At 39.7% G+C, this 27,537-nt stretch overlaps 1 protein-coding gene across 1 annotated transcript in view; it reads left to right on the forward strand.

The window, feature by feature from the left end:
* The window catches only part of AKNAD1 (AKNA domain containing 1), a 51,564-nt gene that overhangs the window by 13,559 nt on the left and 10,468 nt on the right, over nt 1-27,537 (forward strand). The window contains 7 exon segments of the mRNA XM_006865978.1: nt 3,544-3,700; nt 9,836-9,963; nt 10,366-10,447; nt 17,946-18,037; nt 23,398-23,495; nt 25,580-25,702; nt 25,799-25,906. Coding sequence (XP_006866040.1) covers nt 3,544-3,700; nt 9,836-9,963; nt 10,366-10,447; nt 17,946-18,037; nt 23,398-23,495; nt 25,580-25,702; nt 25,799-25,906 — 788 coding nt within the window.

Here is a 27,537-nt window from a genome sequence, read left to right on the forward strand (position 1 = left end):
TCTCAGAAATGTCTTCTCCATCTCTGAGCGGCCATTTTTACCTCCTTTTTCCTTCTTCACTTTCTAATCCCGCAACCATGACCTTAGAGCCTATCACCTCCCATTACCTATGCTTTACTTCCTCAATTCACTTTTTTTCCTTAAATTTTAAGTCTCCCCTAGTCCCTGCTGCTACCTGCTGGATTATAAATATATTTTCTTGTATTTCATGCAATTTCTTAAATCACTTTGGCCTTTCATGCTTAGATCTTTGTCCCACCACTTATTGAATAGGACAGTCTCTTCCTGTTGTTCAAAAGGGCCACTTTTATGATATTCAACACTTTCACTTGTATATGGGCCTGGTTCTATTTGATACCTGCAAAAACCAGATGGAGGTCATGTCTGACTTCCTTTGGCTTCACAAGGGGGAAGGAAAATCAAACTCAAAATTAGCCCACGGCCAAATCCTTGACGTGGAGATAGACATGCCTCCACCCTATAACCTTCTTTACCCTATTTGGACACCAACCATCCCTCCCACAGCACTCTCTGCTTCATATCTGGGTTCAATAATCCATTAAAATGGCCGCACAGAGCTCATAACAATCCTCACGATTATGGGGTTCGTTAGGAAAGTAAACAGGGTACAACTCAGGATCAGAAACAACTCAGGATGCAGCAGGTTTTCCAGCCAGGAACGCCTCTTGTCTGCTGTACTGCAGGCACCCCTACCTCTTGTCTTCAGCCTTTCAGTCATGTGCTCCCTCAGCCTCTGCCCTGCATGGGCAAGTGTTACCAAACTCCCTTCGCCAATCTGTAAATGCCCAAAGGGCACTTTCTGCAAGCCAGCTGTATGCCTGTATAGGTACTCAACTTTACTCAATCTATGGGTCTAGAAGTTCACAGCTACTCTGTCCCTCCACGCCTCCGCCTCAGCCACCCCCTCTGCTATCATGGCTTTTCTAGGTAGGAATCTCACATTCCACTCATAGCTCTTCTTTCTTGATGGTACTGGGATCATCTGTTCCTGCTTCCAAGATGGTTCCTTTTCAAACCTAGTAGGATGGCAAAACTAATCAATCCCAGTCTTAGAGGCCTGTGCACCTTATTTGCATGGTCCTACCTATCACTTTGTGGGAGTTAAGAAGATCTTGGACAGGAAAGCCATAGCAAGGAAATTCAAGGTATTGCAATCCCAATAATCTGTTTCTGTTTCTCCATTAACTACACAGTTTGTAATTACTATTGTCAGTGTACATTTTGAAACATTTCTTTTTCTTTAAACTTTGGTTACTCTTGCAAACTTCTCATACTAATAAACATAAGCAGCTTTCCCAGTTTTCTAAATAAAATCCCATTAGAATTTTATGATATTATTAAATTTACTAATTAATTTAAGAAGAGTTAAAATCTTTGCAATGTGTATTACCATCCATGAATTTTTTAAATTTCATGTAGATTTTACTTGGGGGGGTTGTTTATTCTTAAATTTGCTCTAGTGTTTTTGATAATTTTTAGTATTTTGTCTAATTGATACATAGGGAATACATTTAGCGTGAACTGAACTACTTTATGGAATTCTTTTCTTAGTGTTTTATTGTTTTTTTCAGTCAATTGTTTTACATTTTAGGTATGAAAATCATATCTGATGATAATGGCATTTTCTCCTAAATATTTATACTTTTTTAAATCCTTCTAGTTTTTATCCTATATCCCACTTGTATCTTTTGCTTTTTTTAATTTGACTAATTTTGGTGAAATATATAGTCTTGTCATGTTCCTAGTGCTCATAGAAATGCTTCCAAATGTATTGAGTGTTGTAGTTTCAAGAAGACCAGTTTTATCAAAAGAGATGTTTTATATTCTAGAATTTACTTGAATTATTTTTTTTCCTAAATTTGGAATGATGCTTAATTTGATTAAATGAGTTTTAGAAATCTATTTAGATGCCATATGGCTTTCTCCTTTATTTATATATCAACAAATATTCTAATATTGACCCATAAAATGAGTTATGAAATTTTCTCTTTTCTTTTAATATTCCAGAAGACCAATCAAACAGGATTAAAGTCCTTGTAGGATTCACTCATAATAATTTGGACTTGGTACATTCTTGGGGTTACAGTTTTGATCATCTGTTTCATTTTTTCTGGGTATTAGTTTCTTTACAGGCTTCCTACATTTTGGAGCAAATTTTTAATAATTTATACTTTCCTAGAAATGTATCCATTTTACCTAGATATTAAACTATTGATGTAAAATTCAATCCTCTTTAATTTAAAAATTGTCCCCATTGTTTTGTCTTTTCCATTCCTATTATGCATGTTCCACAGTCACACTTTATAAAAGTATATTTTATAGATATTTTCAAAGAAAATACTTTTATTTTACTGATAAAATTCCTTTATATTTATTTTTGCTTACTTCTACAAATCCCTATCTTCTAAGTTTATTTTGTAGTACTTTTCTGCTTTCTTGTTTTGAATACTTAGTTTATTGATTTTTTAAATATTAACCACCCTACCCTCCCATTTATTTTTAAACTATCAATTTCCCTCATAGTAATGTGGTGACTCCATAGGATAAGCACTGGACTATGAACCACAAGGTGGGTGGTTCAAGCTCACCTACTGCTGCTCTGTAGGAGAAAAATTAGGCTTTCTGCTCCCACAAATGTTTATAAGCCTTAGATACTCTATATAGAGTCACTATGAATTGGAACTGAGTTGAAGGCATAGAACAATAACTGCTTTAGCTGCTTTACCTTGACTTTTATATATTGCTCTCTCAATAGCACCCACTTGTAAATTATCTCCAATTTCCATTTAAATTTCTCTTTAACCCAAAATATTTTAGTTGTTTTTTTTTTTCCAATTAGATTTTTTTTTGCCATCTTTTTGCTATTAGTCTCAAGTGATCAGGGAATGTGAGCTGTATGGTTTTTAATGTTTTGGAATTTGTCGGTCTTTTTTGTGTTAAATAATATGAGGTACATTTTTTGTAATGGATTTAAAGGAAATGGATTCTGTTTTGTGGGAGAAAATACAATTACATTAATATACACATGTACATAAAATCATATAGATTAGATCATGTACATAAAATCATATAGATTAATGACTTGCAAATATTTTCTTCCTCTTGTAAATTAATTTTTTGTATTCTTCTTCTTTTCAAATTGACCTAAACAAATATTACCATAGAATCACAGCTGTTAGAATTGTAAGGGATCTTGAAATCACTGGACCCTGGTAAACAAGTGATTGTTATCTCAGGGTTATAGTTGAGATACTGATGGCCCAGAAAGATTAAGTAATTTCCCCAAGAATACACAACTACTGAATAGTAAAATGAGGATTAGAGATTTGGCTTTCATGATTAAACCATAAACAGGATGCCAGTCATGGCTGATCTTCATTATCCTTCCTGTCTGGACATAGGCCACATCAATAATATAGATCAAAGCAACATTCAAGAACTGTTGTTATTAAGCCAGAATGCTGACTAGGCAGCATACAATAGTTTGTTTGAGTGTGCTTGTGTTTGCTCCTGCGCATTTAGGAAAGTGGAAGGTGAAATCTTCAAGTTGGAGATGCTACTTGAAGATGTTAAAGAGAAAATCGATGAAAACAAATACACCTCATCTCCGTCTCTTCTTGTGGATTCTCCAGTCATCCTGGATGACTTGGTATCCATATCTTCTCCACCCGTAAATGAGGTAATGTAGCAAAAAACAGCCTGATTTGGTGCCAGGAAAACATGGTTTGTATGCATTTGTAAGATCCTAATTCATGGAATCATTGAATTCATTTGAATATGTACTTCATGGAAACTTAACTTTCCAAAGTCCTGTGAATCACATTGCTTAAAATAGAACCTTTTTTTTTTTTTTTTAAATTAGAAGCTATTTCAAGAATTGGTGTTTTGAAAAAATTAATTTTTTTGGATGTAAGATCTGTACTGGATGGGAACCACAAGATTAGTGGTTCAAACCCACCTCATGCTCCTCAGGGTTGCTATGAGTCGGAACTGACTTGACGGCACTTAACAACAAAAACAGCAACACATCACTTTAAACGGATAAATTGTTGAAAAGCTGTATCTTTTGGATGAATAATATATTTTTTGTGGATTATATACGGAAGAAACAATTTTTCTTTTTTATAGTTTTGTACTCTCTCTTCTAACTACACTTTGGAATAAACCCATGTATATATGAATTAGGGGAGTCCTGGTGTGGCATTGTAGGATAAGCCCTGGACTGATAACCACAAGGTTGGCAGTTCAAACCCACCAGCGACTCCTTGGAAACACCCTATACAGGGTTGCTATGAGTTGGCACCTATTTGATGGCAGTTAACAACAGCAACTTCTAAATAAAGTATAGCACATTCCAAGTAAGAATGATTTCCCATGAGTCCACTCCTAAATTTTCCGTCTCTCAAGTTAAATTCTTTTGGCTCGTCTATGTATGCAAGATGAAGAATTCAAATCAATCACCACTGTCTTTCTTTCCTATTGTTTTTATAATAGCAACATTTCAGGCTAAATTGAAATTCTGGGAAACTCTGAATCATTTGACTAATTGCCTGAAACTGACTCTTTCATTTCACACAGTATTTGGAGACACAGACTGTGGTTGGTATTTAAAACGTGAATGAGTCTTTTGGTCAGGACGTGATGAAAATTTTATAATGTTTGCCTTTCCTAAGAAGTATTTGCTTTCTTAAAACATTCAACTGCCTGGCAAAATCTAACTCATTCAAGGTCCAGTTTCAGAGTTAGATGGTTTGTGTAATTTTGATACTCACCCCAGGCCTCAGCAGAATTCTTTGCTCTGTCTCCTGTGTTTCCATGGCTTGGGGTTGGGGTCTCATTTGTCTATGTCGTACTCAATTTTGTATCCTGAACATCTGACTAAGTATCTGGTACAGAGTCAGTTCTCCAGGGCTCAATATAGTAAACCCTGAGGCACTGTGGATTTAACCAGTTTCAGAGCTTTGCAAGCAATCTTGAAGGTCCACAGCATGTTACCTCCTGAATCACATGTCAGGGAGCCTAGTGAGTCAGCCCAGCCACCTGCCCAGCAGCCTCCTTAGGTCTGGGTTTGCTCATCTTTATTTGGTCCCAACTTTATAGCAACTATTGAGAAATGAGAATGCTATTACAGTTTCTAATAAAACAAACAAACAACAGAAAACCCAATCTCCGCCATTGAGTCAATTTCAACTTATAGCATTCCTATATAGAATTTCCAAGGCTATAAATCTCTATGGGGGCAGACCTGTGGTTAGCCGCTCAAGGCCTAACCCATAGCGCCACCATGGCTTCTTGGTGATACGTAGCCCTGGAAAGAGAGTCTACTGTTAGTATTTTTATTCACTTTTTTTATTCCATTGATCCAGCAAATATTTATTACTATATGCTAGGTACCTTTCTAGTATAAAAAGGAGTAGGCTACTAACATAAAGGTTGGAGGTTCAAGTCCACCCAGAGGTACCTTGGAAAAAAGTCTAGGCAATCTACTTCTGAAAGATCACAGCCATTGAAAACTGGGTGGCACAGTTCTACTCTTAGACACATGATCTCCGTGTGTCGGAATCCATTTGATAGGAAGTGAATTGTTTTAGGTACCTTTCTTAAGACTTGTGAATTTAGTATAAATAAGGCAAACCACTTTTCCTCTGTCAGTTTGTGGTACTGTGGTGGCTTGTGTGCTGCTATGATTCTGGAAGCGATGCCATCAGGATTTTACATATCAACAGGGTCACCCATGGTGGACAGGTGTCAGCAGAGCTTCTAGACTAAAACAAACTAGAAGGAGAGGCAGACCACTTCTGAATGGTTTGCCATTAAAAACCTTATGAATAGCTATGGAACATTGTCAGATATAGTGCCAGAAGATGAAAACCTTATGAATAGCAGTAGAACATTGTCAGATATGGTACCAGAAGATGAGTCCCTCAGGTTGGAAGCCACTCAAAATATGCCTGGAGAGAACCTGCCTCCTCAAAGTAAAGTTAGCCATAACAATGTAGATGGAGCAAATCTTTCGGGACCTTCATTTTCTGATGAAGCACAACTCAAAATGAGAAGAAACAGTTGTAAATATCCATTAATAATTGTAACATGGAATGTACGAAGTATGAACCTAGGAAAATCAGAAGTTGTCAAAAATAAAATGGAACGCATAAAGATCCATATCCTAAGCATCAGTGAGCTGAGATGGACTAGTATTGGCCATTTTGAATATGGTTTACTATGCTGGGTCTCACAAACTAAAAAGAAATGACATCACATTCATAGTCAGAAAGAGCAGTTCAACATCTATCTTGAAGTACAGTGATTTCTGTGATAAGATATTATCAATACACCTACAAGGAAAACCAATCAATACAACTATCACTCAAATTTAAGAACCAGTCACTAAAGTCAGTGATGATGAACATGAAGATTTTTACCAACTTCTTCAGTCTGAAATTGATCAAACATGTAATAATGATGTGTTAATGATTACTGGTGATTGAAATGTGAAAACTGAAAACAGAGGAAGGATCAGTAGTTGGAAAATATGCTGAAGGTCACATGACAGAATTTTGCAAATGCAATGATGTATTCATTGCAAATAACTTTTTCAACAACATCAATGGCAACTATACATATGGACATCACCAGATGGAGTACATAGGAATAAAACTCACTATGTCTGTGGGAAGAGATGGTGGTGATGCCCAATATCATTAGCTAAAACGAGGCCAGAGCAGACTGTGGGACAGATCATCAATTGTTCACATGCAAGTTCAGGCTGAAGTTGAAGAAAATTTAAAAAACTCAATGAGAGCCAAAATGTCACCTTGATCGTATCCTGCCTGTATTTAGAGACCATGTCAAGAACAGATTTAATGCATTAGACACTAATGACCAAAAACTGGAAGACTTGCAGGATAACATCAAGAACATCATACATGAAGAAAACTAAAAGTCAGAAAAGAAAGCAAAAAACAAAGTGGGTGTCAGAAGAGATTCTGAAACTTGCTCTTGTTCATAGAGAAGTTTAAGCAACTGCATGAAATAAGGAAGTAAAAGAACTGCACAGAAAATTCAAAGGGCAGCTCAAGAATACAAAGTAAAGTATTATAATGAAATGCGCAGAGACTTGAAGTTAGAAAACCAAAAGGGAAGCACACACTTAACATTACTCAAATTGAAAGAGCGGAAGAAAATATCCAACTCAGGTTGAAATACTATTAGATTCTGTGGGCAAAATATTGAATGATGCAGGAAGCATCAAAAGAATATGGAAGGAATACACAGAGTCTCTGTACCAAAAAGGATTGCAAGAGGTACTATATGATCAAGAACTGATGATATTTAAGGCAGAAGTCCAAGCTGCCTGAAAACATTGGCAAAAAACAACACAAAAAAAGGTTCCAGGAATGGCTAAATACAAACTGAAATCTTTCAACAAACTAAAGCAGCACTGGAAGAGCTCACTTGTCTATGCCAAGAAATTTGGGAGACAGCTGCCTGGCCAACAGATTGGAAAAGATTCACATTTGTACCCATTCCAAAGAAAGGTGACCCAATGAAATGTGAAAATCATTCAACAACATCACACACAAGTAGAATTTTGCTGAAGATCATTCAGGATTGTTGCAGCACTCTATCAACAGAAATACAAGCCAGATTCAGAAGAGGACATGGAACTACGGATATCATTGATGACATCAGGTTGATCCTGGCTGAAAGCAGAGAGTACCAAAAAGATGTTTATTTGTTCTTTATTGACTCTGTAAAGGCATTCAACTAGGTGAGTCATAATAAAATATGAATAACATTGAGAAGAATGGGAATTCCAGAGCACTTAATTGTGCTCATGAAGAACCAAGAACAGAACAAAGAAATATTGAATATTTAAAAATCAGGAGTGGTGTGTACCAGGACTGGATTATTTTAACATAATTGTTTAATCTGTTGTTGTTGTTAAGTGCCATTGAATCGATTCCAACCCATAGCAACCCTGTATAGGGTTTCCAAGAAGCAGCTGGTGAGCTTGAACCACCGACCTTGCAGTTCAAATGACTTTGTAGTCTGATGCATTAGCCCACAATGCCAAACAAGTCCATTTAATCTGTATGCTGAGCAAATAATCTGAGATTCTGGGTTACATGAAGAACGTGGCATCAGGATTGGAGGAAGACTCATTAACAACCTGTGATATGTAGATAACACAATCTTGTTTGCCGAAAGTGAAGAGAACTTGAAATACTGATGAAGATCAAAGACGATGTAACCTTCAGAATGGATTGTACCTCAGTGTAAAGGAAATGAAAATCCTTACAACTGGACAATAAATAAACTCATGATAAATGGAGAAAAGATTGAAGTTGTCAAATACTTCATTTTGCTTGGATCTACAATCAATGTTCATGGAAGTAGTAGTCAAGGAATGAAATGATGTATTGCATTAGGAAATCTGCTGCAAAAGACCTCTTTCAAGAGTCAAAGAGTAAAAATGTCATTTTGAAGACTAAGGTGATCCTAATCCAGGCCATGGTATTTTCAATTACCTCATCTGCATGTGAAAGATGGACAGTGAATAAGGAAGACCATGGAAGAACTGATACATTTGAATTATGGTGTTGGAGAATAATACTGAAAGTACCATGGACTACCAGAAGAACAAACAAGTCTGTCTTGCAAGAAATACAGCTAGAATCCTCCTTAGAAATGAGGATGGTGAAACTTTGTCTTGTGCCCTTCGGACATGTTGTTAAAAGGAACCAATCCCTGGAGAAGGACATCATGTTTATTAAAATGGAGGGCCAGGCAAAAAGAGAGAAATCCCCAAGGAGATGAATTGGCACAGTGGCAGCAATGATGGACTAACCATAGTAATATTTGAGGATGGTACAGGACTGGACAGTGTTTTGTTCTCTTGTACTTAGGGTGGCTATGAGTTGGAAATGAGTGGATGGCACCTTACAACAGTAGCAACAACAAGGCAAACAAGTCGCCTGCTCTCGAGATGTTTTTATTTCTATGAGGGAGATATACAATTAACAAATAAAAGCACACAAAGAATTACAGAATATTAAAAGTGCACTGCAGTCTACATGGACTCCAAAGACAGCCTCCTTGGGTTTAAATACTGGCTCTGTCATTGGTTGGTTAGCTTTCTGAACTTAGACAAATGATGTAACTTCTCTGTGCCTCAGTTTCCTCATCCTTAAAATGGAGACAATAATAATACCTGTGTCACAGGGTTGTTATATGGTTTAAATAAGTTAATATATGTAAAGTACTTAAAAAGGGGCTTGACTCACAGTATGGCACTCCCTAGGTGTTAGCTACCGTGACTATTAGGTAATGGGATAGAGCCAGAAGTAACTAATGGGAGGGTAGGGATATTAGGAAGAAATGGTCAGGGAAGGCTTTTCAAAAGAGGCAAGATTTGAATTGAGTCCTAGAGGATAAGGAGTGGGCAACTGGTTGAGGAGTCTAGGAAACTGACATTCCTGGCTAGATCTCATGGTGTTTTAGGGATGGGTTGGGGATGTTTAAAGGAGCCCTGGTGGCACAGTGGTTAAGTACTCAGCTGCTAACTGAAAGATCAGCGGTTCAAACCCACCAGCTGTTTTGTAGAAGAAAGATATGTCGATGTATATCCATAAAGACTCCAACCTTAGAAACCCTATGGTGGTTCTACATTGTACTGTAGACTTGCTATGAGTCTGACAGGCTCTTCTTAGTGATTGGATACCAATGGGCTTGGGGATGTTGAACTAATTTTGAGTCTTCTTTCATGAGATTGTAACCCTAACAGCAAGTCCAACTGTGTGGTTCCCTCCAGATTCCTAAGGAGCACCTTGATGACCCGTCTGAGTCTCCAGGCATGTGTGAAAGTGCAGGGACAGGGGTGAACAAGACAGAACCTCAGGAGGCCGTCTCTGAGGAACTCTGTGAACTAGACTCAAAGACGTGAGTCCCACCTCCACTCACCTTCCTCATCCCCCTAGCAGCCTCAGGGAAAGATGGGTGGTCAGGTTCTCAAGCAGCTCCTCTGTAGGGTTCAAGAGGAACCAGTGGGAGAAGTAAACTTGGATTGAGTGGTATAAACCTCGAGAACCTGGCTTCTCTGCTTGCACTTTGACAACCAGAGAGCCTTTCAATGCCCTGGGCAGAGATGAGGGGCAGAGAGCAGAAGAGCTGAGAATGTGGATAGGGGGCACAGGAGAAAGTCCAGTGGTCACATGACATTCCTATCATCCAGGACTGGTCACCAAAGGAGGGACAAGTGATCCCAAAGTGTGGAGACTCCCAGGAAACCTGAGACCTGATTGAGCTATTCAAACTGCTTTTCATTTCATTTCTTTTTATTAGTTACCTAAACTCGCTGAACTGGAATATGGCTGCCCAGGACCTGCCGGATCAAATGTCCGTAAGGCTGTCTTCTGTATCCAGGGTAATGTCCAGCTGCCCAGTCCTGGTTCTACTCTGTTCACCATAGCCATCACTAGTGTTACTGAACCTGAGGTTGAAATTAGAATAATGAAGAACACCTTATTGGCACCCTGGATATCAGTGCTGGTGGTAACTGCTGGTATTACTATCAACTTTTTCAACACTCGGGAGACTTAGCAGGGCTATATGTTCTGGACCAGGGCTTCTCCCACTTTAATGTGGGAGGACTCATCTGCTGATCACATTAGCATGAGACTGATTCAGCAGGCCTGGGTGGGGCCTGCCATTCTGCATTTTTGACCAGCTTCTAGGTGATGGCCATGCTGCTAGTCCCTGGACCACATTCTGAGTAGCCAGGGTCTATAGATTATCTCATGAATGATTTGGAAATGTGGGGATTAAATGATAGCAACAATATAATATGCACACTCTTTGGGTTCCGAGCTTTACAATTTACAAAGATTTTTTTGCAGAAAGGGAGTTGGAAGCTTAGAAAGGTGAGGTGATTTGCTCAGGAGAAACAACAGGAGATAGAGTACTAGGAGCTTCAAAAAGTTTGTGGACAAATGGAATAAAAAGACTATGGAATTCTTCCATGAATGTTTTGATGTTCCCTCATATTAAATCCCTGTGTTTATAACATGCAGTCCAAATTTCCCAACTCTGGTGAACTGGCCCCTCCTGACACTTTGCTTAAGCCAGTCTGTCTTCACTGGGAAATGCAAGTGTGATTCTGCAGGTTTAGAAGCGAGAAAAGAAAACACAGAAAGAGTGGAAGAAAACCTATAAATAAATTCTAAGAGTCATGTATGTTAATGGCAGAAAACAATCAGGAAGTAGAGAAAAGTATAAAGAACATTTCACAGGGAGAAAAATCATTAACATTTTAGTGTATCCTTCCAGTCTCTAAATCTGTACACACATGTATCTAATGAGCTTTAGCAGTATTACAGTCAGCACTTGGCAGCTACCGGAAGGCTGACGCTTCAACCCACCCAACAGCTGGGTTGCCGTAAAGATTGCAGTCTAGAAAACCCTATGGGGCAGTTCAGCTCTGTCATAAAGGGGCCCTGGTGGTATAGTGGTTATGTGCATGGCTGATAAAGGAAAGGTTGATGGTTCAAACCCACCAACCATTCCTGGGGAAAAGATTACAGTCTAGGAAACCCTGTGCAGCAGTTTGACTCTGACTTGTAGGGTCATATGAGTCAGAATCAACTTGATGAAAATGGATTTGGTTTTGGTTTACAAGTCAAAAATGGACTCTACAGTACCTAACAACCTACACATACTGTAATATACATTTTTATAAAAATGGAATCATACTATATTGCTTTATGCTCAGTTTTCTTCATTTAACAATATATTGTGGATATCTCTTCACATCACTTAGAATAAACCTACAGCTTCATTTTCCATGCCTACATTGTATGAGGGCCAAGACGCAGGTATTTGAACAGAACATGGGAACACTAAATGGTTTAAAATTAGGAAAGGTGTGTGACAGGGTTATATTCTTTCACTATACTTATCCAACCTGTATGCTGAGCAAATAATCCAAGAAACTGGGTTCTATGAAGAAAAACATTGCATCAGAATTGGAGGAAGACTCATTAACAACCTGTGATAATACAAATGATACAACCTTGCTTGCTGAAAGTGAAGAGGACTTCAAACACTTACTGATGAAGATAGAGCACAGCCTTTGGTATGGATTATATCTCAATGTACAGAAAACAAAAATCCTCACCACTGGATCAATAACAACATTCTTATCAATGGAGAAAAGATTGAAGTTGTCAAGGACTTCATTCCTCTTGGATCAACAACTCGTGGAAGCAGCAGTCAAGAGATCAAACATCGTATTGCATTAGGCAAATCTGCTGCACAAGACCTTTTTAAAGTGTTGAAGAGCAAAGATGTCAGCTTGAAGACTAAGACGTGCCTGACCCAAGCAAGCCATGGTATTTTCAATAACTTCCTATGCATGTGAAAGCTGGACAGTAAATAAGGAAGACCATACAAGAATTGATGCTTTTGAGTTATGGTGTTGGAGGACAATATTGAAAGTGCCATTGGGCTGCCAAAAGAACCAACAGACTCGTGTTGGAAGAAATGCAGCCAGAGTACTCCTTGGAGACCAGGATGGCCAAGCTTCATCTCTCATACTTCGGACATATTGTCAGGAGGGACCAGTCGCTGGAGAAGGATATCATGTTTGGTAAAGTGGAGGGTCAGAGAAAAAGAGGGAGACCCTCCCCACCCCGCCAATTAGATGGATTGACCAAGTAGCAGCATCGATGGACTGAAATGTGGCAACAATAGTGAGGTTGGCCGAGGATCGGGCAGTGTTTCATTCTGCTGTGCATAAGGTCGCTATGGGTCGGTACCAACGCAATGGCACCTAACAACAGCAACAACAGTTGTACGAGAGCGAGTCAAAAATTATCTGTACTCTGGTTTTATTAAATGCCCTATCATGTTCATGGCTGATGACAACATTGAGCGTGCACATGAAAAGATTCTGTCAAATAGACAAGTGACAATGGATTATGTGGTAAATCATTTGCAAATCAGCCATGACTCTGCCTATGACCCACCATAGACTTGGGTTTTGAAAAGTTTGTGTGAGATGGGTACTGAAATAACTCACGGAAGAGCATAAACAGAGTGTTTGGACATCTGCAAACAACATTTGGACCGATACCCAAAGGAAGATAAAAGTTTCTTTAAAAAACTCGTTACTGATAACAAAACATGAATTCAACACTACAAGTCTGAGAGTAATTGGCAGAGTACAGAATGGAAACATCCTCAATCGCCAATCAAGAAAAAGCTTAAAAAGTTGTGACGTATTAAAGCATCCTCCCTATAGTCCTGATCTTGCTCCATTGGACTTTCACCTGTTTGGTCCCCTGAAGGCAGCCTTTCGAAGAAGATTCACCTCTGAAGAAGTGAAGACAGAGGTGCATTTGTGGCTCTCAACTCAGTCTAAAACATTTTAAAATAAGGGAATACAAAAGCTTGTTGGCAGATGGGCAAAATGTATTGAAAACCAAGGAGATTTATGCTGAAAAATTATATATTTTTCTTTTCTAAAAGTTGATTAAAATAAATTCTACAGCCAGAGTGCAGATAATTTGCCTCACCCTCCTATCTCATTATATGAATATCCCTGATTCATTTAACCAATCCTTTATAGATGAACATTTACTTCCCCACCATCCCAGTTCTTTGATATATAATCAATACTTCAAGTAACATCATTTTACATGTAATTTTTTAAAATTTTATTTTAGAAAGTTGATATTTTCTTTAGGATAAAAACTTAGGGGTGCAATTAAAGGTTCAAAAGTTACAAACACTGAAAAATTCTGATAAACTGACCTTTAGTAGGTGGTGCCCATTTACACACCTATAGCAGGACTTGAGACTGGGGGTGTCTCCAACCTGAGCCCACCTTGAGGAATGTTTGGTTTTTGTTTTGTTTTTTCAACCTTTGCTAAAGTGATAAGTAAAAACTGATACCTTGGTGTTTCTTTGCCTGTGAAATTCAACCTATTTATATATACTTCTTGGACATTTGTACCTCGTCTTTGATTAAAAAAAAATACACACCACAAATATTTTAACTTATTGTTACAAAGCTGAAAACAGCTAATGTTTTAAAGGTTGACAACTGGAAAGATATTAACAGCAAGTCATGTTCAATGTTGACATCTTCATTTTACAGAGTTTTCCAACAGATGTGCAAAGGAGCAGCAGTGTTCAAGAGCAAAGATGTCAGCTTTAGGACTAAGGTGTGCCTGACCCAAATCATGGTTAAGAGAACCTGGATATGAATCAGATAGGTGAAGGTTCAAATCCTGTCTCTGTCACTCACTCTTGTTGACCTTGTTTAAGTTCTCTGAGTCTCATATTATTCATCATTAACTCATCATCAAAATGGGAACAATGAGAAATATGGGAAGATATATAAAGTAGACAGACTCCAGATGTGGCGCTGTAGGATCAGCACTGGACTGTGAACCACAAGGTTGGCAGTTCAAACCCACCAACTGCTCCTTGGAAACCCTGTACAGGGTCACTGTGCATCAGAATAGACTCGATGGCACCTAATACAAACAACAACATAAGTATCAGTATTATAATGAAATGTACCAAGACCTGGGGTTAAAAACACAAAAGCAAAGTACACTCTCAGCATTTCTCAAGTTGACAGAACTAAAGAAAAAATTCAACCTTAACTTGAAATATTGAAGGATTCTATTGGCAGCATCGATGGACTCAAGCACGGCAACAATTGTGAGGTTGGCCCAGGATCGGGCAGCGTTTTGTTCTGTTGTGCATAGAGGCGCTATGAGTCGGTACCAACTCGATGGCACCTAACAACAACAACAATTGGCAAAATATTAGATGATGAAGAAATAGTACATGTTCAACAATTTCAAGAGTTATCATGTGATCAAGAACCAATGATACTGAAGGAAGAAGTCCAAGTTGTACTCAAGTCATTGGTGAAAAACAAGGCTCCAGGAATTCATTACAAATGGAAATTTTTCAACAAACTGATGTAGCCCTGAAGGTGTTCACTCACCTATGCCAAGAAATTTGAAAGACAACTACCTGGCCAATCAATAGAAAGAGATGCATATTTGTGCCTATTCCAAACAAAGATGATCTAACAGAATGCAGAAATCATCAAACACTTTGATTAATATCCCATGCAAGTAAAATTTTGCTAAAGATAATTAAAAAATGTCTGCAACAGTATATTGACAGAGAACTGCCAGAGATTCAAGCCAGATTCAGAAGAGGGTATGAAACAAGGGATAAAATTGTTCATCTCAGATGGATCTTGGCTGAAAGCAGAGAATACCAGAAAGATGTTTACTTGTGTTTTATTGACTATTCAAAGGCTTTTGACTATGTAGATTATGACCAACTATGGCTAACATTGTGAAGAACAGGCTTCTAGAGCACTACACTGTGCTCATGAGGAACCTGTATATAGACCAAAATGTTGTTCAACAGAACAAGGGGATACTGAATGGATTAAAATCAGAAAAGGTGTGCTAGGGTTGTATCCTTCCACCATACTTATACACTCTATATGCTGAGCAAATAACCCAAGAAGCTGGATGATATGAAGAAGAATGTGACATCAGGATTGGAAGGCGACTAATTAACAACCTGCGCTATGCAGATGATGCAAACTTCCTTGCTAGAAGAGAAGAGGACTTAAAATACCTACTGATGAACATCAAAGACTACAGACTTCAATATAGAGTGCACCTCAAAGGAAATGAAAATCCTCATAACTGGACCAATAAATAGTATCATGATAAAGGAAGAAAAGATTGAAGTTGTCAAAGACTTCATTTTGCTTGTATGTACAGTCAACACTCATGGAAGCAGCAGTTAAGAAATCAGACGATGTATTGCATTGAGCAAATTTGCTGCACAAGACCTCTTGGCAGTGTTCAAGAGCAAAGATGTCAGTTTGAGGAGTAAGGTGTGCCTGACCCAAATCATGGTATTTTCAATTGCCTCATATGCATCTCAAAGTTAGACAGTAAATAAGACTTACAGTAGAAAAATTGATGCCTTTGAATTATGACATTGGAGAAGAATATTAAAAGTACCATGAAAGAAAAACCAAATTTATGTTGGAAGAAGTATCGTCAGAGTGGTCCTTGGAAACCAGGATGGCGAGTCTTTGTCCCTTTGGACATGTCTTCAGGAGGAATCAGTCCATGGAGAAGGACATCAAGCTTGGTAAAGTGGAGAGTCAGTGAAAGAGGAAGACCCCCAATGGGATGGAATGAGACACCGTGATAACAGCAATGGGTTCAGTAGTAACAGTAGTTGTGAGGATGGCGCAGGACTGGACAGTGTTTTGTTTCTGCTGCACACAGGGACAATATGAGTCAGAATTGACCAGATGGCACCTAACAACAACACTATGAGAAGCACCTGGCACACGATGAGCAATCAACTAATGGTTGCTTTTATTCCTAGTTAGAAAACACTGAAACCATCCAAAATAAATAAATGAACAAAAGAACTAAAAAGCAAGAACTACAACCAATAAATAAGCCTGTGGTAATAACAGACCCACTGCCATCAAACTGATTCAGATGCACAGATACCCTATAGGATAAAGTACAACTGTTCTATAGGGTTTGGGGGGCTATAAATCTTTATGGAAGCAGGTTCGAACTGCTGACTTTTCAGTTAACCAACTCAACTTTAACCCACTGTGCTACCAGGACTGTTTTTAATAATAGCAGCAATGCTAAATTAACACAAACTGCCACCAGCTCTTCCCCTACCTCCTTTGATAAATGAACAAAAACATTTTCAAATGATTAATTCCTGATGCTGAGGAAGGTGTGGTCAAATCGCGCTGCCCTACATCACTGGTGGTGGTGTAATCCGTACCACCTTTGTCGAAAGCAGTTTGGCAATATGTATCATCATACAAGCATGTTTGCAACCTTTGACCCAGACATTTCCTAAGGAAATAATTCAAAATATGGAAAAAAATGATCTGTACAATGATGCTTATGCCTGCATTGTTTATGATAGTGGAAAGTACATTTATTTTCTGCTTAAAGGGTATAAGACTAGTAAAAACACATGCTGCATATCACCAGCCTTTTCAGTTGTGCTATGTAAGCATATTTGCATTAAAAAGAAATTTATTGTCAATAATTTAGGCCTCTAGATAGTCTCTAAATCTTGTTTCAATTCATAGTTGAATTCATTACTTGGGAAAATGTTTAAGAGTTCTACTAATTATTGGTCAGTAGAGAGTCCTGGTGTGATGCTGTACAGGGGTTAATGCGCCAGACTGCAAAGTCACTTGAACTGCAAGGTTGGTGGTTTAAGCTCACCCGTTACGCCTCGGAAACCGTATACAGGGTCGCTATGGGTTGGACCCGACTTGATGGCACTTAACAACAACAATAAGTCTTAAGTTTATTTTCTGGTGAAGCTTGGAGAAACTTTAAACTACAGTAATTAAAAAAAAAGGAAAAGCATTCTTCATTTGTGAATCAGTTTGCACAAGGAAAAACCATTGTTGAAACTTCGTTTTTACAATCATCCCCGCATCATTAGCACAATTCTGGTAGCTAACCTCAAGGTCAGCAGTTGGAAACTACAAGCGGTTACGAGGGAGAAAGACGAGGTTTTCTGCTCCCATAAAGATTTACAGCCTTGGAAACCCTATTCAGGGTTGCTATGAGTCGGAACCGATTCCACCGCACACCACCACCCCCACCACCACCATAAACACAGACCTCGCTTAGAACTAAGAATGAGGTATTTTTCTTCCTCCTGTTCCCCTGGGTCTCAGTTTCCTCATCTGTAAAGGGAGTGGCTTGGTGAATCTACCCTGGATTCGGACCGGTGTGACTGTTCGCTGAGCTGCGCTTGGCAGCGGTGGACATGAGTCATATCCTCTGTTACATCCCTTGTGCTTTGTGGTGCAGGCGGACCCCAACAGCGCCGCGCGAAGGCAGGAGCGCGCAGAGACTACAGAGCCAAGTCCAAGTTGTGCCTTCTGCCACCGGGCCCTTGAACGGTGAGGCCTTCTTGCTGTTAAATACCACGGTGTAACTGCAGTGAGCGTTACAGTGTTAAATACCAGGCTAGTAATTGCATGAGAGTAGGAGTGGACTAGATGAAAGCGTGCCAGGAGTCGCTGGTCTTGTTATTAGAGAGCCACCATCTCAGGGTTGGGCACATAGCCCAGCCTTCCTCCTAACACAAATCCCCCCAGCAGTGGTTCTCAGATGAAGTGAGCGCCAGAATCACTAGGGAGATTTTTTATATTTCTCATGCCTCAGCCCCACCTACTGAGTCAGCATTGCCAGGGGTGGAGCCCTGACTAATTTTTTTTTAAATCTACCCAAGCAGTTCTGATGAAGTTGCTAAGAATCGTTACTCTAGCTTTTGGGGAGTGGTCCTGTAGATGAGGGCTTATTGTACACTGTGTACCCATTTCCCGTCACTACTTAGGATGAGCAAAAATCTTCTCTGTGGGGTCCTACCTTGTCACTGGAAACGAGCATAATCCCTTCTCTTGGGGATTACTTCTTACCATTCTTCAGCAAGAAATCCTTCAGAAGTAATGAACTGTGTATACTGTAAAGAATGGTAATATAACACCCTTAGTGTTTTAGGAATGCTCACTGGATCAACGATTAGCATATGTGGGTTCAAAATGATTTATTTGAAACTTTTGTTAATTAGGAGTCCCTGGATAGTACAAATGGTTAACAAACTCAGGGTTCTAGTTCACCCAGAGGCACCTCAAAAGAAAGGACTGTTGACCTACTTCCAAAATATCAGCCATTGACATTCCTATGGAGCATAGTTCTACTCTGACACATACGAGGTTGCCACAGGTTGGAATCCACTCAAGAACAACTGCTTCCAGTTAGCTTGAGATGCACCACCTCTAAGATGACAAGGCACTGTGGGCCTGGTCTAATGCTTGACCGATTTACTTTTGTGAGGTCAAGAGTCAAAGAGCTGTTTGGTAATCACTAAATAGACTCTAATAGAAACACATGACTAGGGCTGAAAGACTGACATTTCCTGTTAGAAAGCATTTTGCCACGGGAGTGGGCATTTATTTCTCCTAAGTGTTCTATGAGTTTCCTCTCCCTGAAAAAGAAAACAGTTTGATGTTTGTGCTAAAAATCACCATGTGTCATCTGGGATAGACCATTGCTTAAACCAAGATGTAAGCCTTCACTTTTATATAAGGGGTACTAATGATGCTTGGAATCCTGGTGTGGCATTGTGGGCTAATGCATCAGACTGCAAAGTCATTTGAACTGCAAGTCCGGTGGTTCAAATTCACCACCTGCTCCTTGGAAACCCTATACAGGGTCACTATGAGTCGGAATTGACTCAATAGCACTTAACGAAACAACAACTATGATGCTTACTCATTGGGTCAACCCAGGCCTGTTTTTATTTATCAATGTAAACTCTAGATAATAAAATCTATTTTATTAAGTATATTAATAAAGTATTAAGTATAATAAAGTATAATAAAAATAGTTTGATATTTAAGAAACATTTTGATTACGCATTCCAGGCACTAAATGTTACTATCCCAAATTCCTAATCTAGGCCCTGTAGAATCTCCAATACCAAGACGAGGAGCAATGTCCCAGGCTAAAAGAAACACCATCCCACCTTCCCCAACACAGACGGAAACAAATTTGTGTGTGTGTGTGGTTTGGTGAACATTTACAGAGCAAATTAGTTTGCCATTCAACAATTTATACACATTTTGTAACATTAGTTTCAATTCCCTCAACTGGAAACAGCACTTTCCCACTTCCTCCCAGGGTTTCCCCTTCTGTTCATCCATCTTTCCTGCCTTCTGAGTTTTGTTTTGGGGCAAATACTGCCCTTTTGGTCTCTAATGGTTGATTATTCTGAGGAATACACTCCTCGTGACTGTTAGTGTTCACTTTATGGGCCTGTGTGTTGTTTTGGCTGCAAGGTGGTCCCCAGAGGTGGGTTTAGTTCTTGAAGAGTGTCTAAGGGCCACAGTCAAGGGGGTAAATTTATTCTTTTATGGTGGGCAAGATACAAAGAAAAACACAATTAAGTATAAAATCAGATTTAACATAAAATCCACTGCTAAAGAGTGATGAGGAGACATGTGATTTACACATTGAAATATTGTTCAACTACATAATCCCTGAGGAATTATTAATTACTCATTGTAGAGCTCATTCAGACTCTTGACACTACTGTGTTATAGAGTAGAACACCATTCATTAATGAAAGGGAGGGCTATATATTCTCTCACCAGCCGCTCCTTGGAGACCCTACACAGGGTGGCCATAATTTGGGATGGCATTTAACAACAGCATATGTTCCCTATCATCCACAAGCTATATAATCTTTTAGAGGGTTAGATACATCTTGGATAGGACAAGTTCTTTACGTAAGTACTGAATATTTCCAAAATGTTTTATATATGCAGATAAATTATATATGTATGTGTTGTTGTTGTTAAGTGCTGTCAAGTCAGTTCCGACTCATAGCGACACTGTGTAGGGTTTCCACATAACAGCTGGGGAGCTTGAACCGCCAATCTTATGGTTCAAACGGACCCTACAGTCCAGCGCATTAACCCACACCAAGACTCCATATATTTATATATATGTGTGTGTATATGTATATATATATATGTATGATGTGTGTGTGTGTATATATATATATATATACATACACACATATATACACACACACACATATATAGTTGCTAAGTAGGTTCTAACTCATAGTGACCCTATATAGGGTTTCCCAGGAGCAGTTGGTTGAGTTTCAATTGCCGACCTTGCAGTTAACAGTCTAGTGCTTATCCTACAGCACACCAGAAGACTCTCTCTCTGGGTTTGAACTGCCAACCTTGCAGTTAATAGTTCAGTGCTGATCCTATAGCACCACACCACAAATCTATATATCTCTATCTGAATACATACATACATACATATATATATATATATGTTGTTGTTGTTGTTAAGTGCCTTCGAGTTGGTTCCGACCCATAGCGACCCTGTACTATATACTAAATGTAAAATCTTATTCCTCTGTTATTTCTGGTGTGGAACTTTGAATTTAAGAGTATGTTTTCCCTGCTTTGTTTGGTTTAAAACAGCCTTCTTGAATAGACTGTTTAGTAAGATTTTCATGCACAAAGAAGTTTAAAAGAATCAGGAAAAGAAAGTCATGTGTTGAACTTATTTCACTTGAGTGAGATCCAAGGTTTCCACTTGGGGGAGCAGATGTTCAACTACCCTGAATGAGGGTGGAGACAGAAAATGAGGTGTGAGAAAATATATGACTCAGGAGGAGAGCATGTTTTTCCAAGAGGGAAATGGCCTGGCTCTGCAGCCCCCACACTACAAACTCCAGGCGCTGGGCCTCTTTCTGCCAGCTTCAGGCCCAGACACAGATGGAAGCATGCATTTGCTAAGCATTGCCTCTGGCTCATGGCTGAGGAATCGTCTTATCCCTGCTTCAGAGTTGGTCCAGGATGGCTTGGACACAGAGACCTCCACACTAAGAATGAGTAACTTTCCCTTGGGCTACTACTGTATCTCAGGGGTTGAGCAAGAGCTATGTTAAGAATTGTTATTAATAAAAGTCTTTGGGAGGAATTAAAATTTCTGTAAAGGAGGGAGAACAAAGTTGGGTGCCTGGGTCTCTTGGTAAATGACAGTTGTAATCACTCCTCTCTGGTGCCTCCTGGTGGCTTTGTGCAACTTCTGTTAGCCTCGAATACTCTTGTAACCTTTGTTGTTAGTGCCGTGGAGTCGGTTCCAACTCATAGCTACCCTGTACAGGGTTTCTGAGACTATAAATCTTTACGGGAACAGAAAGTCTCATCTTTATCCTGCAGAACAGCTGGTAGTTTTGAACTGCCGACCTCGAGGTTAGCAGCTCATTTTATAACCAGTACACTACCAGAGCCCCTGCAGCCTTTAGTTCCCCCAGATATAGAGTAACACTCACCTTTCTAAGGTATTTTGATACAATCAGTTTATATTCATAGAGCCAAAGAGCCTAGTATTGACATATCTCAAAGCTTCTTCCCATATTAAGAATTGATTTTGAGAAAAGTATATGAGGAAAATCCAAAAATAGGTAGATTTATAATTCCATACTTCAGATTTCTATTTTGTTCATGTGTTGGCATTGGTGTGGTGCTGTAGGTTAAGCACTGCCCTGCAAGGTTGGTTTGAACCACAAGGTTGGCAGTTGAAACTCAACAACTCTTCCTTGGAAACCCTATACAGGGTCACCATAGTCCGAAATGACTTGATGACACTTAACAACAAGAACAAGGTATTGGGCACGGAGCTGGTAGCATAGTGGGTTACGCTTTGGGTCATCAGTTTGAATCCACCAATGACTCTGTGGGAGAAAGATGAGACTTTCTGTTCCAGTAAAAATCTATAGCCTCAGAAACCCTATAATGCTGAACCAGTTCGAAGGCACACAGTAGCAGCAGGCTGGGCTGCTAACCAAGATGGGGCATTAAAACCCACCAGCTGCTCTCTGGGAGAAAGATGAGGCTGTCTGCTCCCATAAAGATTTATAGCCTCAGAAACCCAATAGAGGGCCAGTATGAGTTGGAATTGACTTGGTGGCAGTGGTTTTGTTTTGTTTTGTTATATGATTAGACATTATCCTCAATGGAGCAAAACAGATTTATTTGCTCATTTGTGTTTTTAAGAGGCACACCACAAAACATATATTAACTATTTGTACATGTACAATTTAGTGACGTTGGTTACATTCTTCAAGTGGTGCCAGATATTCTTTCTCAATATTCTTTCATGAATTGTTTGACCAACAACAACATAAACTCACTGCTTCTAAAGTTCCCATGAAATCTTTCTGCTTGCTGTTATCAGTTTAATGTCATAATGATAATTCTGTGAAAGAACACAACACTCGAGGCAGATGCTCTTTTCCATTTAAGCTAAAGTCCTGTTTTGTTTGACAATGACTTCAAGGAGGGGAAAAAAAAAAAAAAAAAAAAAAAAGAGGTATCTTCAAGGGATAGTTTTAGTTTAAATTTTAACAATGTAGTTTCAGGGGTTCATTTGGACTCAATGGCTCCAGTATGTCTGGATTCCATGGGAATTTAAAATCCTATAACATATTCATTTTTAATGTTTGGTGTACATGTTCTTATCAGGTCAAATTGTCCTGCATGTGGTTTCTTATGTGGGAACTCTCTCCAACATATAGGGGATCTCTGTGTGGAGAATGACACATGATCCCTACATTATTCCAGGTTGTGTGACATAAGAAATTTAACATTTGTTTCAGCGATACTTGCTGTCTCCCTGTTACTAGAAGTATACTTAAAGTTCATGGGATTTTATGCACCTTTCCCAGGAAACAAAAAATGGAGAAAAGAGGTCACAGAAGAATTCGCTGTGGAAGGTTTTCAATCATCATTCAAGAAAACCCATTAGACCTGTGTTCAAGTTGCAGTAAGTAGAAAGGTCTGGGGCTCCTCACCACGTGGTTAGCTCATGGTGGGATCCAATCTTACTATCTGCTACTCTGTATAACATTCCCCCAGACTGGACTGTTATACTTTTATGTAAAATATTAAAGACTTTGTGAATAGATTTAAAATAATCCATAGTCCAGTAGTGTGAAGAGCCAACACTTAGTTCTGACTGGAATCATGGGGCCCCATGGACTAGCCACCAAGGACCCTCAATTCTCTGTGCCATCACTCTTCCACCATAATCCATAAATATACCTGGCAAGGTTACCAGGACCTTAGTAGCACCAGCTTGTCTAAATACAATTCAAAGAAGCAGAGAAATGAAAGGAGACTGAGGGGCTACCCCGTGCAGGAATTCAATGGCTTTTTGTCATAGGATCTTTTCTCCAAAGAGAGTTTAAGCAGAAAAAAATCCTCTGGCAGACCTGCCTTGGTGAAAAAGAGGTGAGGCAAAAGACCTGCCTGCTCAGGCACCTTCTGTGCTTGAAAATGCCTGCCAGAGCTTGATCTACCCACATTATACATGAGGAAATGGCCCGAGAGCCAACAGGGCCTGCCTACACATTCATACAGCCTGTTTGCACAGAGCCTTGCCTCAACTCAGTATGGCTGTTCTGTCACATTTCATTTTGTGCTAGCCTCTCAGGAGATGGTACATTTTCATGTAATAATAATAATAATAAAACCAAGCCAGTTGCTATTGAGTTAGGTCTGACTCATGGAAACCTGCGTCCTGGTGCTGGGAAGCTGCTTGGACCTTCTGAGTCCCATGTACCCATCTCCCTGGCCATGCTTCCATGGCCTGGCCTTCCTGGAAGTCCTCCACTGCCCACAGTCGGCACAACAGACTCTAGACCTGCACCAGGCACATGTGCTCTCTGTGGCACTGAGGGCAAGTCATGATTCAGGGTTTTTGGTGGGCTTATGAATTTCATGTAGGGGAAACTGTCTTTCCAATTACCTGCCTAATAAGACACAAGCTCTTTGCCACAGCAGATTCTGAGAGAAAGAATGAGGCTGTGTCAGGACAAACTTAGAAAAACATCTACAGATGAGATGATCTGGCAATTCAGTGGGCCATATTCTCATACATCCATTCATCTGACAGACCCTAACTGAACACCTCTGTGTGCTAGGCAGAAGACTGCTGGGGGCCCAGTTGTTACTCAACTACTAACCAAAAGGCCAGCGATTTGAACACACCAGCTGTTCTGAGGGAGTGAGATGAGGCGGTCTGCTTCCATAAAGATTCATGGGGCAGTGTTACTTTGACCTAATGGAGTCCTGGTGTGGTGCTGTGGGTTAATGTGCCAGACTGCAAAGCCGGTTTGAACTGCAAGGTCGTTGGTTCAAGCTCACCAGCTGCTCCTTGGAAACCCTATACAGGGTCGCTATGAGTCGGAATCGGCTCGATGGCACTTGACAACAACAACAATGGAGTCCTGGTATGGTGCTGTCGGATAAGCACTGGATTGCAAGGTTGGTTTGAACCGTGAGGTCGGCAGTTCAAACCTACCTACTGCTCCTCGGAAACCCTACATAGGATTGCTATGAGTCAAAACCTACTTATCTACAATAGGGTCGAAAGGTATTGGAATTGAGTAGATGGAATTGAGTAGAATCCCTGGATAGCATAAATGTTTCCATGCTCAGCCACTACCTGAAACGTTGGCAGTTTAAGTCCACTCTAAGGTACCTCAGAAGAAAGGCCTGACAATCTCCTGAAAGATCACAGTGACAAAAAGCCCTACGAAGCACAGTTCTATTGTGACACCATGGAGTCTCCTTGAGTCAGAATCAACTCGATAGCAACTCATTTTTTATTTTATGCTCTAGGCACTTCTTGAGACTTTCACATCAGGATTGTAACTTATCAAACCATCTCTCAGTTGTTGGAAGGGGACCCCAAATGTCACTCATAGGCTGGGAGTGCCCCTTGGTATCACAGCTTGGGGAAGTTGACACTGGGGCCTCAGCATACCTGGCACAGTTAAAGGTTTGCTCTTCACATTTTGTAATCAAGAAGCTCATACATTCTTTAAATCACGTGGGCTTTTTCAGGTTCTGACTCAGGAGGCAGCTTCTGTTCTGATTCCCTCATGGGACTGCAGAGTAATCAATGTGAGAATTGCGGCGCTAAGATTTCTAATTCCAGAAGAGTTAGTGGTAAAGAACTGCCTAAAGGTGAGACACTCTGGGGGCCTTAGAGAAGATGGCATCTGTGGGGACAACTGTCATTCCCAAGCAACAGGTTGTTGCCTTGTTCTCTCCTCTTTTTAGAATTTCATTATAGATACATCACCCCAGGACAGAATTACTGAAATTACAGGGAAAGTGGTGCTTTTGTACAGCTCCAATCTTTAGATGAAAACCAAAACGCTTCACCTGGTGAAACCTTCCCTGGTGATAAAGGACCCTGGTGCTTGCTGATTGCTACACCAATGCAATCACAAATGGTACGAATCACAAATGGTTGCTAAGTAAATGACTGACATGCGCTGTAGAATAAGCACTGGACTGCTAACCAAAAAGTCGGCAGTTCAAACCCACCAGTCGCTCCTTGGAAACCCTATACAGGGTTGTTATGAGTCAGAACTGACTCCACAGCACTAAAGAACAATAAAAAAAAATTATTGCTAATATACAGAAGTGACTGGTGCTTTCAATATATCCCTACTAAATGTCAGCATGTATGAAAATAGACTGTACTATTTCAAATACGCTCAGGTAACACAAGAGTTAAGCACTAGACAGCTAATCAAAAGGTTGGCAGATCTAATCTACTCATCGACTCCACAGGGGAAGGACCTGGAGATTTGCCTCTGCAAAGATCACAGCCTAGAAAACACTCTGGGAGCAGTTCTCCTCTGTCGCATGGGGTCACTATAAGCTGGAATCAACTTGAGAGTACCTACCAACTCAGAAACCTGATGCGCAGTTGCTATGAGTTGAAACCTACTCCATGGTACAACACCACCACCATCATCATATTGTTAATTTCTAATGCAAAACAACAACAACAACCAAAACACTGTCTTTGGAAAGAAAATAAAATTTCCACAAAGATTTATTTACAAAGATGAATAAAACATGATCCCTCTCACCCAAGAAACTTACAGTATATTGAGAGAAAAAGGAGCTCTGGTAGCTTAGTGGTAACGAGTTGGGCTGTTAACCTCAAGGTCAACTGTTCAAAACTACCAGCCATTCCACAGGAGAAAGCTGAGGCTTTCTGCTCCTGTAAAGATTTCCAGCCTCGGAAACCCTATACAGTATTGCTATGAGTCAGAACCAACTCCATGGCACACCACCATCACCATTGAGACGTAGGAGTTAATGTTCAAATAAGGGACGGTCAAGGCAAACAGTGGTGAGTGTTGACATCAAGGTCAAAGTGCACCCAGGAAACACACAGGATCTCTGGGCACTCTCTATTTCCTGGAATTATCTTAGTGTTATAATTGTTAGCTACTGACTCTGCTTCTAACATGGAGAGGGCTTCAGGAATGCATTTGGTTTTGTCTCTTGGAAAATACCATCTTCTGTATTTTTCAGATGATGTAGCTGATAAAGCCTAGAGATGGTAAACAACAGGCCCAGGCCCACAATTATTATACTCGGGAACATAGTCTCCTGATCCTGTCTGCTAATAAAAGTTTCTGAAAGTTGAATTTCTTTTCCTGCATTCAGAAACATTGATGTGAATTTCTTTCTTACTATGGTCTGTTTCTTAGTTATTAAACTTTTATTAAATATTTCATTCACACAGAACAGTTTAGAATATGATACCAAGATACCTACCATTTGGGAAATCATTGGGTATCTTTGTGTTGTTGTTGTTAGGTGCCATCAAGTCGGTACTGACTCATAGTGACCCTATGCACAACAGAACGAAACACTGCCCGGTCCTGGGCCAACCTCACAATTGTTTCCACGCTTGAGTCTATGGATGCTGCCATTTGGCCAATCCATTTCACTGAGGGTCTTCCTCTTTTTCTCTGACTCTCCACCTTAACAAA

This window comes from Chrysochloris asiatica, unplaced genomic scaffold, assembly GCF_000296735.1.
Source record: "Chrysochloris asiatica unplaced genomic scaffold, ChrAsi1.0 scaffold00085, whole genome shotgun sequence".
NCBI classification, from domain to species: Eukaryota; Metazoa; Chordata; class Mammalia; order Afrosoricida; family Chrysochloridae; genus Chrysochloris; species Chrysochloris asiatica.